Raw genomic sequence first — 12,282 nt, 5'->3', positions numbered from 1 at the left:
AGACACTTTAGGTAAGGCAGGGGGCACTGATGTCGTTTCCCTGAGTGTGGGAGCTTTGGGTTAGACACTTTAGGTAAGGCAGGGAGGCACTGGTGTCGTTTCCCTAAGTGTGGTAGCCTGCTGGAGCTCCGTCTGGGTCCTCTGTCTACTGTGCTGTTGGAAGTCTTGCCTGCCTACAGCTGAGGCAGATGCCAGCCCCTGCTCCCTGGCCCACTCTGTTCTAGTGCCTCTGCTTCTTTCCCTCTGTAAGTATGGATGGAGGCTGGCCTGGACTTATCCCCACACTTAAGGTGGAGTTGGACCTGCAGCACTATTGCCTCCCAGGAAGATGGAAGTTCTCTGAATGCCAAAGCTACTTCCCTTCTCCTGCTGGAAATGCACAGGGCCAAGCACATAGCAGACCCTAAACCTTGTTGCCTGCATAGTGAGCGGGAAAAGGGGAATAGAAAGTGGATCCTTCCAGAACATACCTCTCTCTGAAGCTCAACCACAAGCATGCTGTCCGAGGAACCCCTCTGACTTCCTCTCCCATCCTAAGAAAACAAACATGGACCCTGTTAACTGGGCTATCCTGGTCTGGAGCACTCCAAGGCCAGATAGGCTTCCAGGGGTCTATCTACCAGGCAGGCACTAGGAGTGTTGAACTCGTCCCACTCCTGGGCTCAAAGCAACATCTGAGGGCCAGAAGTACCTGAGCTCAGACTGACGCTCAGTGGAGCATGGCTCCAGGGCTAGGGGAGGTTGAGGAGGACCCACAGCAGCACAGGGGCAATATCCTCTGTGAGGAATTTTTGTATTTAACATAAGGGTTCACGATGGATCTGCTTTGTGGCAGCCTTGGGCTATGAGCCAGAGATCTAAAGGGGAAGGCAGTGTCTGCCCTTGGGGAATGGGGTGAAGCTGGAGATGTTCAGGTCCAGAAGCAGTCCCTGCCTCCCATGCTGACCTAAGGCAGTGACAGCTAAGAGGAGTTAACACCTCTCCAAACACCTTCCCTGAGAACAGGCCTCTGTGCCAGGAGATATCAAGAACCCTAACTGTCAACTCAAAACTAAGGGCTCTAAGAGAGCTGCAAAGCTGTGGCCCCACTCCCCGGTGTGCCAAGAGCTGGTAAGCATGACACAACCCCTGGATACCAGGGACTCTGGTTGACCCAAGGTGGACCTGAGGTACTTGTCTGGGAGTGAGTGGATCTGAACTAAGAATGCAGGCCCATTGTTCCTGAGAACACACTTACCTATGTAGGACCCCTTCTGAAGTAAGGGCAGATTAGGACAGAATCAAGCCAGGAGGAGCTCTGGATTACCTGGAGGGGCGTGTCTATATAGAAGAGTGTATATACGCTAAGCTACAGAGGGTGGAGTTAAGGCGAGGTAAGGGCAAGAAGAAAAAACGGAAACCTGCTGTGTGGGGGATGAATTCATAGTTTCTCTGGCCTCCAGTGACCCTGCCCGGGATGCACGCATGGAATCCCTCTTCAGCTTCCTCCGTTCTCGCTCCACCTGCCAATATGCAATGGAGAAGTCACGTGTGCAAGGGTATGAGTATAAAGAGCTAGAAACCATGGGAAGTAAGTCTCTTGGACGGGGGAGGACATAAGGCAGGAGGCAAGTGCTCCTGGCACAGAGGAGGCAGGCTAGCTCTCAGGCCTTGGCAGCAGAGGCTAGCTTTGTGGGCTGTTTCAGTTCTGTCACAACTACTCCGGCCCCTGGAGTGGTGACAAAGCACAGCTGTAATTTAAAAAAAAGTGTTTCAGAAACAGCAGGGGGAGTGGAGACACTGGCCCACCGGGCCCAGCGGGAGACTACTGAAGTTACTGACCTGCTCCAAGGTGGCCCGCAGCTGCGCATTGTGGCACTGCAGCTTGCTCCGGTCAACTTCCAGCTCTGCCACCGCGTGCTGCAGACGTTCAAGCCTCTGTGTCAAGCGTTCCTTCTCCTCCACTCGAGGACCAGGCTCAGTCTCTGTTACCTACAAGGGCGACCCACAGTGCTCATCTGGGCAGCTCTCAGTCAGAGAGAAGAGCTGAAGGGCAAAGGGACCAATGTGGCAGTCTGGCTTCAGAGACCCATTCCCAAGGGACAGAAAGTGGTTGACAGGGCTCCTCCTCTGCCACTGGGCCCCACTCACCTCTCCAGGCTGGCTTCCCTGTCCGGCTTTCGGTCCCTGGTCTGCTTTGCTGGTTGAGTGTGGGCTACGTGACTGCTGCTCCTCCAGAGCCTGTCTGCTGAGTACCAACTCCTCCTAAGGTACAGTACAAAAGTCACACCATGGCAAACCACAGCCAAAGTTGTCTCATCCTCTACCCTCTTCATAAGTGTGCCATGCTCCAGCAAGGAGACAGATCTGCAAGTATGTGTTATCTATGTGGGTGTGTATGTGTTGTGTGCTGTGTGTGGTATGTTGTGTGTGCGTGCATGCGTATGCGAATGTGTGTGCGGTGTCACAGGCTCACGGAAAGGATGAGCCAAGTGGTCTAATCAGAATCCTAGTTAGACTGTCAGAGCTCAACCAGATGTCTGACTTTGGATAAGTTCAGGTCTCTGGCATTTTTCAACTATGAAATGAACACACTATCAGTTTCCTCTCTGAGGTAGTTAGAAGTGAAAACAGTGGAACGTGGCATATGCTAAGTGTAAAGAGAGGTTCCCAGTGCTCACATGGCATGGCTCACTACCTCTAAGTCCAGCTCCAGGGGATCTCTTCTGGCCTACACAGGCACCTGCATACATATAGCACACACTCATAGACACATGCATAGGCTGGAGAGATGGCTCAGCCACTAAAGGTTAGGCTCACAGCCAAAAATATATGAGACATGCACATGTGCATTAACAACAGCCAGGCAGTTGTGTCACACACCATTAGTCCCAGCACTTGAGAGGCAGAGGTAGCCTGGTCTTCAGAGTGAGTTCCAGGGCAGCCAGAGCTACACAGAGAACCCCTGTCTCAAAAAACAAAAATACAAAACCAACAAAATGATCCCCACCACAAAGCGCTGTCTCTGAAAGCTGCTTCTGTAGGGTCTGTGGGGAGTATGCAGAGCGCCTCTGATCCTCATATATAAGGTAAGGGCACGGCTGTAAGTATCCTCGTGCCCAGATTCATGAGCACCAAGGCCCATAAGATGGCTTGGTAGATGAAGATGCTTGTCACTGCGCCTGATGACCTAAGTTCAACCTCAAGAACCCACACACTGAAAGGAGAGAACTTGCTAGCTGTCTTCTGACCGCGACACATGTTGTTCTGAGCTCCACACTGCTGATAGTGTGTTTCATTCTTTCCCCACAGGCCCACAGCTGCCTGCTGGAATGTCCTCTCCATGGCTCCCAGGTGCCTCGCTCCACTTCCAAACCACCTTCCCAAAGCCTACTTTTCTCTATCTCAGGGGTGGAAACCCTGGGGCTATCTCTCCTTTCTTTTCTTTCTTTTTTTTTTTGGTTTTTCGAGACAGGGTTTCTCTGTGTAGCCCTGGCTGTCCTGGAACTCACTCTGTAGATCAGGCTGGCCTCGAATTCAGAAAGCCACCTGCCTCTGCCTCCCGAGTGCTGGGATTAAAAGCGTGCGCCACCACGCCCGGCTACCTGTCCTTTCTTTATTCACACTTGCCACCCAAAGTCCTCACCTCTCCCTAGACTTCTGTCAGTCCCCCTTGGCTTTCCCAAGCCTGATGTCACGCCACATGCTGTCCTGAGCAGTTTTTCTGAAGGTGCCCTAAACCTTCCATCCACTTCCCACTAGTGACCCAGTCCTTAAAGTCCTGATGCCTTGGCTTCTGCTGTCCTGTCTCTCGCCAACACTTTCTATGTGCCAGGTGACTTCAACCCCAATCACGGGTCTTCCATGTGTCCCTTCCTCCTCATGTTTCCTTTGCCTTTCTCCAAGAAAACCCACCCCCACTCTACCTGCTGACTCCCTCCCCGCCCCTCCCACCTAACTTAAGCAGCACTCTTACCAGGAAGCTGTTTGGTACCCACCCTTGCAGGCCTGGGCGTGTCTGCAGCATGCTCACAGCACACTGGAGTTCCTCTATCAGGCATGGATGAGCTGACTATAGTTGCTCATCTTTTCTGCTAGCTCTGAGGTATGGCACTCACTGTCTCTGTTTTCTTGCTCTCTGAGGTACCACAGGCAGGAAGCCCTTGAGCTCAGCTAATGGTTCTGTTCCCTGCCCTCCCTCCCCGGCATGGCGACTCACCTGCAGTCTTTGTTGTTCTGATTCCCGCTCTAGAACAGAGGCTTGCAGAAACATGGCTATCTCCTGCAGACTGCTGATGCTGGCCTTGCTTTGAGCCAGGGACAGAGCCAGGTCCTGAGCTTTCTCCCTCCATTCAATCTCCCTGGCCTCTGTTTGCCTTAGGGCATTCTGCAGTCGCTCTAACTCCTGTTGTGCTGGGAACAGTTGTAGAGATGGCTTCTCGGCTGGGAGGGCTCTGTGGCTTGGGGATGAGGCCTCCTGATCCTGCCTTTGCTGGGCCTCCCTCAGCATCAGAATCTCTTCTTCCTTTCGGGCTACAGTCAGCTGTAGCTCCTTGAGGCTCTCCAGAAGCCTCCTTGTTTCCTCTTGTCTCTCTTGCTCCAGACTTTGCTTCTCTCGGATTCCATCTTCTTGACTCCTCTGGGCCACAGTCTTCTCTAGGAGCTGCCTCTGCTCATCCTGCCGCCCCAGCTCTTCTTCCTTCTGGCAAAGTTCCTGCTGGAGGTGCTGCATGACCTCCTGGTGTTGGAGAGCCTGGGCCTGGATCTCACCTTCCCGAATCCTCAGGGCCTCCTCCAGCTGCCGGGCACGTGCCTGGCAGGTGTCCAGGGTAGCTTGCAAGGTGGCAGTGCTGGCCTCCAGGGTGTGGCTCAACTCAGCCTGCTCAAGCAGACTCTGCTCTTTCTCCTGCAGGGCAGCTTGGGCTTTGCTGAGGGCCTCCTGCAGTGCCTCTGCCTGGCCAAACGCAATCTCTTCCTGCCGGCGGGAATACTGGTTTTCTGCTCGCAGAGCCGCTAGCTCTTGTTCTCGTTCAGTGAGTGTGGCCTGGGCCTGCAGCCAGCTGTCCTGCAGGGTCTTGGCTTCTGCCTCATGTTCCTGGGCCTGCTCAGCACACAGTTGTTGAAGGGCCAGCACAGCCTTTTCGTGCTCCCGAGACTCAGCCCTTAGGTCCCCCAACACCTCCTCCAGGGCCCGTACCTGCCGTCCCTCCACTACTAGTTCTTCCTGGAGCCTTCGCACCTGTTCCCTGTGTTCTTCCAGCTCCCCCTGACGCTCCTTCAGTGTCACATGGGCCTGCTCCAGAGCGGTCTGCAGAGCACCTGTCTTTAGCCTCAGGCTTTCCTCCTGGTCCCGGGTCTGCTGTTGTTCTTGCCGGAGGGTCTCTAGTTCATGGTCCCTCTGGGCCAGATCTCTCTGGGCCTCCTCCAGCTGACCCTGAAGAACCTGCTCTCTCAGCTCCCCTTGTTCCTTAGCTTCCTGGAGGTGCTGCTGCAGGGTTGCTGTCTCCTGCTCTCGATGGGTCAGGAGCAGGCTAGTCTCACCCACCTTCCTGTGCAGCCCCTGCAGCTGCTGTTCCAGCTGGCCCATGTGCCCCTGAAGTTCCTGGATGCGCTCCTGCTGGCACTCTACCTCCTTCTCCTTATCACGCAGGATCAGCTTCAAGTGCTCCAGGCTCCCTCGCTGGCCTTTACTCGGGCTCTTTCCATCGTCTGCACGCTCATGCATCAGCTGCCGCTGAGAGGCCAGCTCCTGGCTGCGTTCTCTCAAGGAATGCTTGATCTGTTCTAGGTCCTCCTCTAAGATCTTGGTCTGCAGTGTCCTTTGATCTTCCAGAACCTGAATCCTTTCCTTCTGCAGTGTCAGCTCCTGGCCTTTCCTCTCCAGGTCCTGAGTCAGCTGTTCCTTCTGCTTCTGCAGCTCATCAATCTGCTGGCGTTGAGACATTACCTCCTGGTCCCTCTCCTGCAGCTCTTTTGCCAGACGGGTGCTATGGTTCTCCAACTCATGGAGCTGGCTGCTTTGTGCCTGCAGCTCCTGGCTCCTTTCTTCCAGGTCCAGTGTGAGGTGGGTTAGAGCCACCCTCTGCATCTCCCTCTGGCCCTCTAGTTCTGTGATAACCTTCTGCTGGCCCTCCACTTTGTGATGGCTTTCCTCCAGTTCCAGGGCCAGGCATTCCAGTGTCCCCAGCTGCTTTTTCAGATCCTGAATCTGTCCCCTCTGGGACTCAATCACTTGAGCCTTCTGCTCAAGGTCCAGAAGCTGGTGTTCCAGGACATTCCTCTGGGCCTCCCGATCATTCTCCAGTTCTCTGATCTGGTCCCGCTGCACACTCAGTTTCTGCTCTCGCTCTTGGACAGCCATGGGCAAGTGCTCTAAGACAGACCTGCACTGCTCCAGCTCCTGGATCTGTTCTTGTTGCAGGTCTACCTCCCGACTGCGCTTCTTCAGGTCGAGGGAGAGCAGCTCCAGAGCAGCCTTCTGCATTTCCCGCTGCTTCTCCAGTTCCTGAACCTCAGCCTGCAGCGTCTCAACCTCCCGTTCTCTGTTAGACAGGGTCTGTGCCAGCAGGGCTAGGTTCTCCTGCAAAGCTTTCCCCTGAGCCACCTTCAGCTCACCCTGTTCTTGTAAAGCCTGGGCTCTCTCCCGTTCACTCTCTATCTCCTCGTTTTTCAGTTTCAGTGCAGAGCGAGCAGTTCGCAGATCTTCTTCCAGGACACCAGCTGCACTTGCCTGAGCCTGGGCTTCTGCAACACATGCTTGCAGATGTTCAACCTGGGCTGACAGCTTCTCCTTGGATGCCTGAAGCAACTCTAGATCATTCTGCAAACAAGAGGCAAAACACAAGATTATTTCCTTTTTTTATGGTGGGGTGGGGTAGTGGTTGAGACAGGGTTTCTCTGTGTAGCCCTGGCTATCCTGAAACTTTCTCTGTAGATTAGGCTGGCCCCAAACTCATAGATCTGTCTACCTCTGCCTCCTGAGTGCTGGGATTAAAGGCATGCACACCACTGCTGAACAAGATGATTTTCTTGGTTTTTTTTTTGTTTGTTTGTTTNTTTTTTTTTTTAGATTATTTTCTTGTTACTGTCACTATAACCCTGGCCTCTTCTATGGCACCAGCAGTGACCAGGCCTTGACAAGGACTATAGAATTGATGTATTCTACTTAAGGTGATCCTATAGAGCGTCCCTACTACCTTCCAAAGCTCCTCTGTGTCCGGGGGAGATAGCCTGGTGCAATGAGGCCGTCTAGATCCTAACCTTCCAGACCCAGGAACAAGTCTCAACCAATTCAGAAAAAATAGAAAAGGTTCACAATGACCTTAACGACAGACACACTGGAGAGCCAGAGGAAGTGGGAGGCATGCTGAAGGAAGCCGGCATGTGAGCACAGGCCAAGGTGGGCCTGCCTGGAAGTAGTTCTCCGGAGGCGCCCTTCCTGGGACCAGCACTTTACCTGAGCTTCCATTTTCTGCAGCTCTGCCTGCCGTAGACGACTCTGTAAGGATGCCACAGTCTCGTGCAAGTCCCTCAGCTCAGACTCCAGGGAGTTCTGCCTCCCTTCCCACTTGGATTTCTCTTTAAAAAGAACAGAGCGTTGGAGTCAGGTGCATGGTCACAGGTGGAAAAACATGGGTGCAGGCAGAGGCAGATGGAGGACAGGATTGGAATCAAAGGGAGCAAGGGCAGGCGAGAATTACACCCAGTGCCTCTACCATGCCTACCCGCCGGCAGCACCGCAGCCTCCCACCTGTGTCTGCTGCCAGCCTCGGCACGGTCCAGTCTGCTAATCATCCTGACCACCCAGAGCTCCTCATATCAGTTCTCCAGATGACAGTTGGCTGACAGCAGGGGGCCCTTCTAGCCCCAAATTATCTAAGGCTGGGGGAAGTTCCTAGAAACCCTCAGCCTGAAGATGCCCCAAAGACAGCTGTTGGTAAGGGTCTCAGGGACTGTCAAATGACTAAAAAAGGCTCAAGCCCACCCAGGTTGACCCCTTTCCTTCTGCAGTGGAACTCCTCTCCTTTCCAGTAGCCACTGCCCCTCCAAGCCCCCAGCAGAAGCACATGACTGCAGGTTCTTCCTCATTCTCCTCCTGGCCTTTCCCATGGAACGTTTATAATCACTGTCCTCAAAGGCTAATTTAGAGGGTAAAAATGGGAAATGATAGAAACCAGGGAGAGATAACAAAAGAAACACAAATTTATGTTCTAACAGTTCTGGCCTGGGGTTGCCAGGATTTTGTGCTTTAACAAAACAAACAAACAAATAAACAAACAAATGTCTGGGCTGGTGAGTTGGCTCAAGAGGGGAAAAGCTCTGGCTACCACAGTGGGATCCCTGAGGAACCTGTGTGGTGGAAGAAGAAACTGATTTCAACAAATAGCCCTCTGATATCCGTGTGTGCCATGGCACACACACACACACACACACACACTCGCTTTCTAATAAAAATAAATAATTATATAATTTTAAAGACGCAGAGACTAACAGCAGCCCAGGCAGCAACTTCTTTCAGTTTACCAAAACTGTTCCTTTCAACCCCTCCTTCCATGATGGCCACAGGAGCTAAAGTAACATGGGAAAGGAGCTCAAGAGGCTCCATCCTTCCCGGGCGCCTTACCTAGCCTCCCACTCCGGTTACCACCTGCCCACCTGAGCGCCTCACCTTCCTGGCTCTGAGAGAGCTGTCTCCGTAGGTCCTGCAGCTCTGAGTGATCCTGGCTCTTCTGGGCCTCCGTGTCAGTCAGGCGCTGCACCAGCTTCTGGACCTGGTCCCTTAGGTCATCCTGGAAAGGACAGGTGGAGTTGAGCTCCTGCTCTTTGTGCAGTTGTCCCCGGGGATTAACCTCTGTCCTTACTCTGTCGCCTTTGCCGTCATGACCAACTCTAAAGCAGGGGTTCTCAGCCTTCTGGATGCTACAACTCTTTCCTTATGGTGGTGACCCCAACCATACATTATGTGTTGTTACTTTATTAACTGTAATGTTGCTACTGTTATGAATTATAATATAAATGTCTGTGTTTTCCACTGTTCTTAGGCAGCTCCTGTGGAAGGGTCACTGGCCTCCTAAAGGCATGGGACCCACAGGTTGAGAACCACTCCTCTAAACTCTCTGCATTTAGTTCCCTGAAGGACTCTGGGAAGCCCCTTGTACCAATGTGCCATTATTTCAGTCTCATGTAGTCCAGGCTGGCCTTAAACTGACTACAAAATGTAGGATGGTCTTGAACTCCTGATCATCATCTTGCCTCTACATTCTAAGCACTGGGATTACAGACACCCAAGGTCCCATACCTGGTTATCTGCCCAAATCTTTAAATTTTGGCGGCTGTGGTGGGGAGAACATGGTCTCAATATAACTTAGACTAGTCTCAAATTCTCAATCCTCCTGCCTCAACCTCCTAAGTGCTGTAACCACAGGGATGTGCCACCACACCCGGATGATGTCTTTTGAAATAACTACTCAGTGTCCCAGCCCTCCCAAAAATCTACTTCAGTTTAGACCACAGCTGCCTCTTCTTCCGACACTCCCTCCCAGTTCCAACTGTGCCCAGCTATGTCTGAACCACTGACTATCAGTTCCACTAGCAGAGTGCACGTTGGGCCCTCCTTGGAAGGGCTTCTTGAAGGCAGCTTGGGTCTTTATGTGCTTGTATCACCAGCTCTGAGTGGCTGACACACAGGCAGCTCAGTCCTGACAGGTGCATGGTGAAGTGGGCAACTCCAAGACTCTCACTCACAACAACAGGGGTGTGGAGTGGTGTGTGATGGTTGGGTGGCGGTGAAAACAGGGCCCAGGAAACCCAAATGCCCTGTTATGTCTGGAGGACAGTAAGTCACAGATGCGTAACAACAGGCAGAGCTCAAGGTGACTGTCCTTTGGCCCATCTTCCTCTGTCACAAGTCTGTCTCAGCTCCACAAGAAAAGGAAGGCGGAAGAGGACATACCCGGGCCTGCTGAGCCTTCCACAAGTCCTGATGAAGCTTCTGGAGAGCCAGTGCCACAGCCTCTGCTGACAGCGCAGTTGGGAGGGACCCTCTCTTAAAGAGTCTGGAAGCTCCGTTCTGATCTAAGAGGGAAATTCTTCTCACCTGGCTGCCACAAACAGCAGCCGCCATCCCTCCCAGACAGCCTCGGCACTCCCACCAGCTCCCTCTCCAAGGAATCCCTTCTGTGGGATCCACACACCTCCCACTAGGTGATGCTGGCTATGCGCTGTCATGCTTTCAAGTGGAAGTCACAAAATATTTATCTATTTTATTTTATTTTTTATTTTTTTTCAAGACAAGGTTTCTCTGTGTAGCCCTGGCTGTCCTGAAACTCACTCTGTAGACCAGGCTGGCCTCGAACTCAGAAATTGACCTGCCTCTGCCTCCTGAGTGCTGGGATTAAAGGCGTGCACCACCACTGACCAGTTTATCTTTTTTATTTTTATTTTTTCAAAGACAGGATTTATGTGCTCAGGCTGGCCTGGAATTTACTACACATTTGAGGGAGGCTCTGCACTCTTAATCCTCCGGTACCAGCTCTCATGCCAAGCAGGTCTCATCATGCCCAGCAACTCACATGTGTCTCAGACTGCTTAGAATTCCAGAGTCCTGAGCGCTGGGGTTACAGGCAGGTGCCCCACAATTGGCCTAGCTCTTTATGTTTGTAATCTACTTAGAAAAATCCTAAGATAGGACCTTTAACACTTTCATTTTATAGTCAAGGAAAATCAAGTTCAGAGAAGTCAGATGACTTACATGCTACCAGACTATGGTTCAAACTCACCTGGAATCAGTCAGCATCTGTGGCCTTAACTTTGATGTTATTTCACAAGAGGAACTACAGTCCCTTCCCTTCTCCTCTAGCTTTGGCCCACAGATTTAGCTCTTATCTGGATTCCTTACCTGGATTAGGGCCCCATAAGGTAGGAGCAGAGTCACCTCCACCCCTCAGCTCAGGCCGACTCTCACATGCAGACCCCAGGGCCTGCTGCAGAACAGAGCAGAGGCTGGCCAGCTGGGCCTGCGCCTGGTTCTCCGGCTGCTGTTCTGCAACCAGTGCCTCTAGCTGGCTCTCAGTGCTGCGCAGCTGCAGCTGCAGCTGGGTTGCCTTGGCTTCCTGGGCCCACAAAGACGCTTGAAGTTGCTGCTCTGCAACCCGCGAGGCCTCCAACTCCTCCAGCAACTGTGCTTCCCGGGCCACAAAGTCAGCGTCCTTTTCCTTCACCTCCTGCCTCAGTAGTTCCACCTGATAGGAAGAAGGAGGTCCCCTGAGAAGTGGCAGCCTCTCCTGAATCCTCGCATGCCTGACCCCACATGGCAAGCTCAGCTCTGCAGCAGGCAGGGAGGGCCCTGAAGGGAGTTGTTCTGACAACTCTGCCGGCTCTGGCTGTGACTGAACTCGGCTCTGAAACCCTTGACACAGAGCTAGTGAAACTGCATGAAGCTGAGCAGGCAGCCTGTGCCCTGGCAGTGCCTAGCCCCTCTCTCCATCCCAATCTCTCTCCAGCCCTGGATCCCTCCTACTGCCAAGGATGCTGAGGCCCCACCCTATCCCATCTTTGGACAAACCAATTCATTCAGCCTCTCTAAGTGCAGCCTCACTAGAAAGTGGGGCGCAGGCCTATGGGGGTACCTGTACACCGAGCTCTCTTTGCCCTTCCTGGGCCTCCTGTATGTCCTGGCGCAAGGAGCTCAGCTCATGCTGTCGTACAGAGTCGGCTTCTTGTAGAACAAGGAGTTGGTTTTCCTTTTCTACCAGTGACAGAGCCAGGCTGAAAGAGGTTAGAGAGGCAGGTCATTCTCTCGGGGTGACAACATGCTTCACCCAACACTAATCACAGTACTGTATTAAATACAAACAATAATGGTGATGAGAGGTCACCGTGAAAGCTTCTACTTATTGAACACCTACTAAGGGCTCATGGGAATTTCATACATATGAAGACTCATTTCAGCACAAATTTCTTCTTCTCTGATAAATTCAACACATATATATGCACATATTTCAAATTCACTACATCCAAATTTCTCAACCTTTTGAGCCCCTAATTTCCCACACAAACATCTCTCACTCTGTCCCCTGGCTCTCTGAGAAGCTCCTTCATCTAGTGTCACAGTGTCTTGGTCAGGGTTTCTATTCCTGCACAAACATCATGACCAAGAAGCAAGTTGGGGAGGAAAGGGTTTATTAGGCTTACATTTCCATACTGCTGTTTATCACCAAAGGTTGCAGGACTGGAACTCAAGCAGGACAGAAAGCAGGAGCTGATGCAGAAGCCATGGAGGGATGTTCTTTACTGGCTTGCCTC

The 12,282-nt window shown here is 52.4% G+C and overlaps 1 protein-coding gene across 3 annotated transcripts in view; it reads right to left on the bottom strand.

The window, feature by feature from the left end:
* Cep250 (centrosomal protein 250) overlaps nt 1-12,282 on the bottom strand; it is a 45,877-nt gene that overhangs the window by 2,433 nt on the left and 31,162 nt on the right. For all 3 annotated transcript variants that reach the window (XM_029536301.1, XM_029536300.1, XM_029536302.1), the window contains exons 23-32: nt 11,607-11,745; nt 10,877-11,219; nt 9,932-10,053; nt 8,648-8,768; nt 7,436-7,557; nt 4,199-6,799; nt 2,131-2,244; nt 1,822-1,971; nt 1,401-1,502; nt 471-533 (exon numbers count right to left, since the gene is read on the bottom strand). In XM_029536301.1, the coding sequence (XP_029392161.1) occupies nt 471-533; nt 1,401-1,502; nt 1,822-1,971; nt 2,131-2,244; nt 4,199-6,799; nt 7,436-7,557; nt 8,648-8,768; nt 9,932-10,053; nt 10,877-11,219; nt 11,607-11,745 (3,877 nt within the window). The remainder of the gene's footprint in view (nt 1-470; nt 534-1,400; nt 1,503-1,821; nt 1,972-2,130; nt 2,245-4,198; nt 6,800-7,435; nt 7,558-8,647; nt 8,769-9,931; nt 10,054-10,876; nt 11,220-11,606; nt 11,746-12,282) is intronic.

Source organism: Mus pahari, chromosome 3 (assembly GCF_900095145.1).
Source record: "Mus pahari chromosome 3, PAHARI_EIJ_v1.1, whole genome shotgun sequence".
NCBI classification, from domain to species: domain Eukaryota; kingdom Metazoa; phylum Chordata; class Mammalia; order Rodentia; family Muridae; genus Mus; species Mus pahari.
This window is presented reverse-complemented; position numbering and strand designations above follow the sequence as displayed.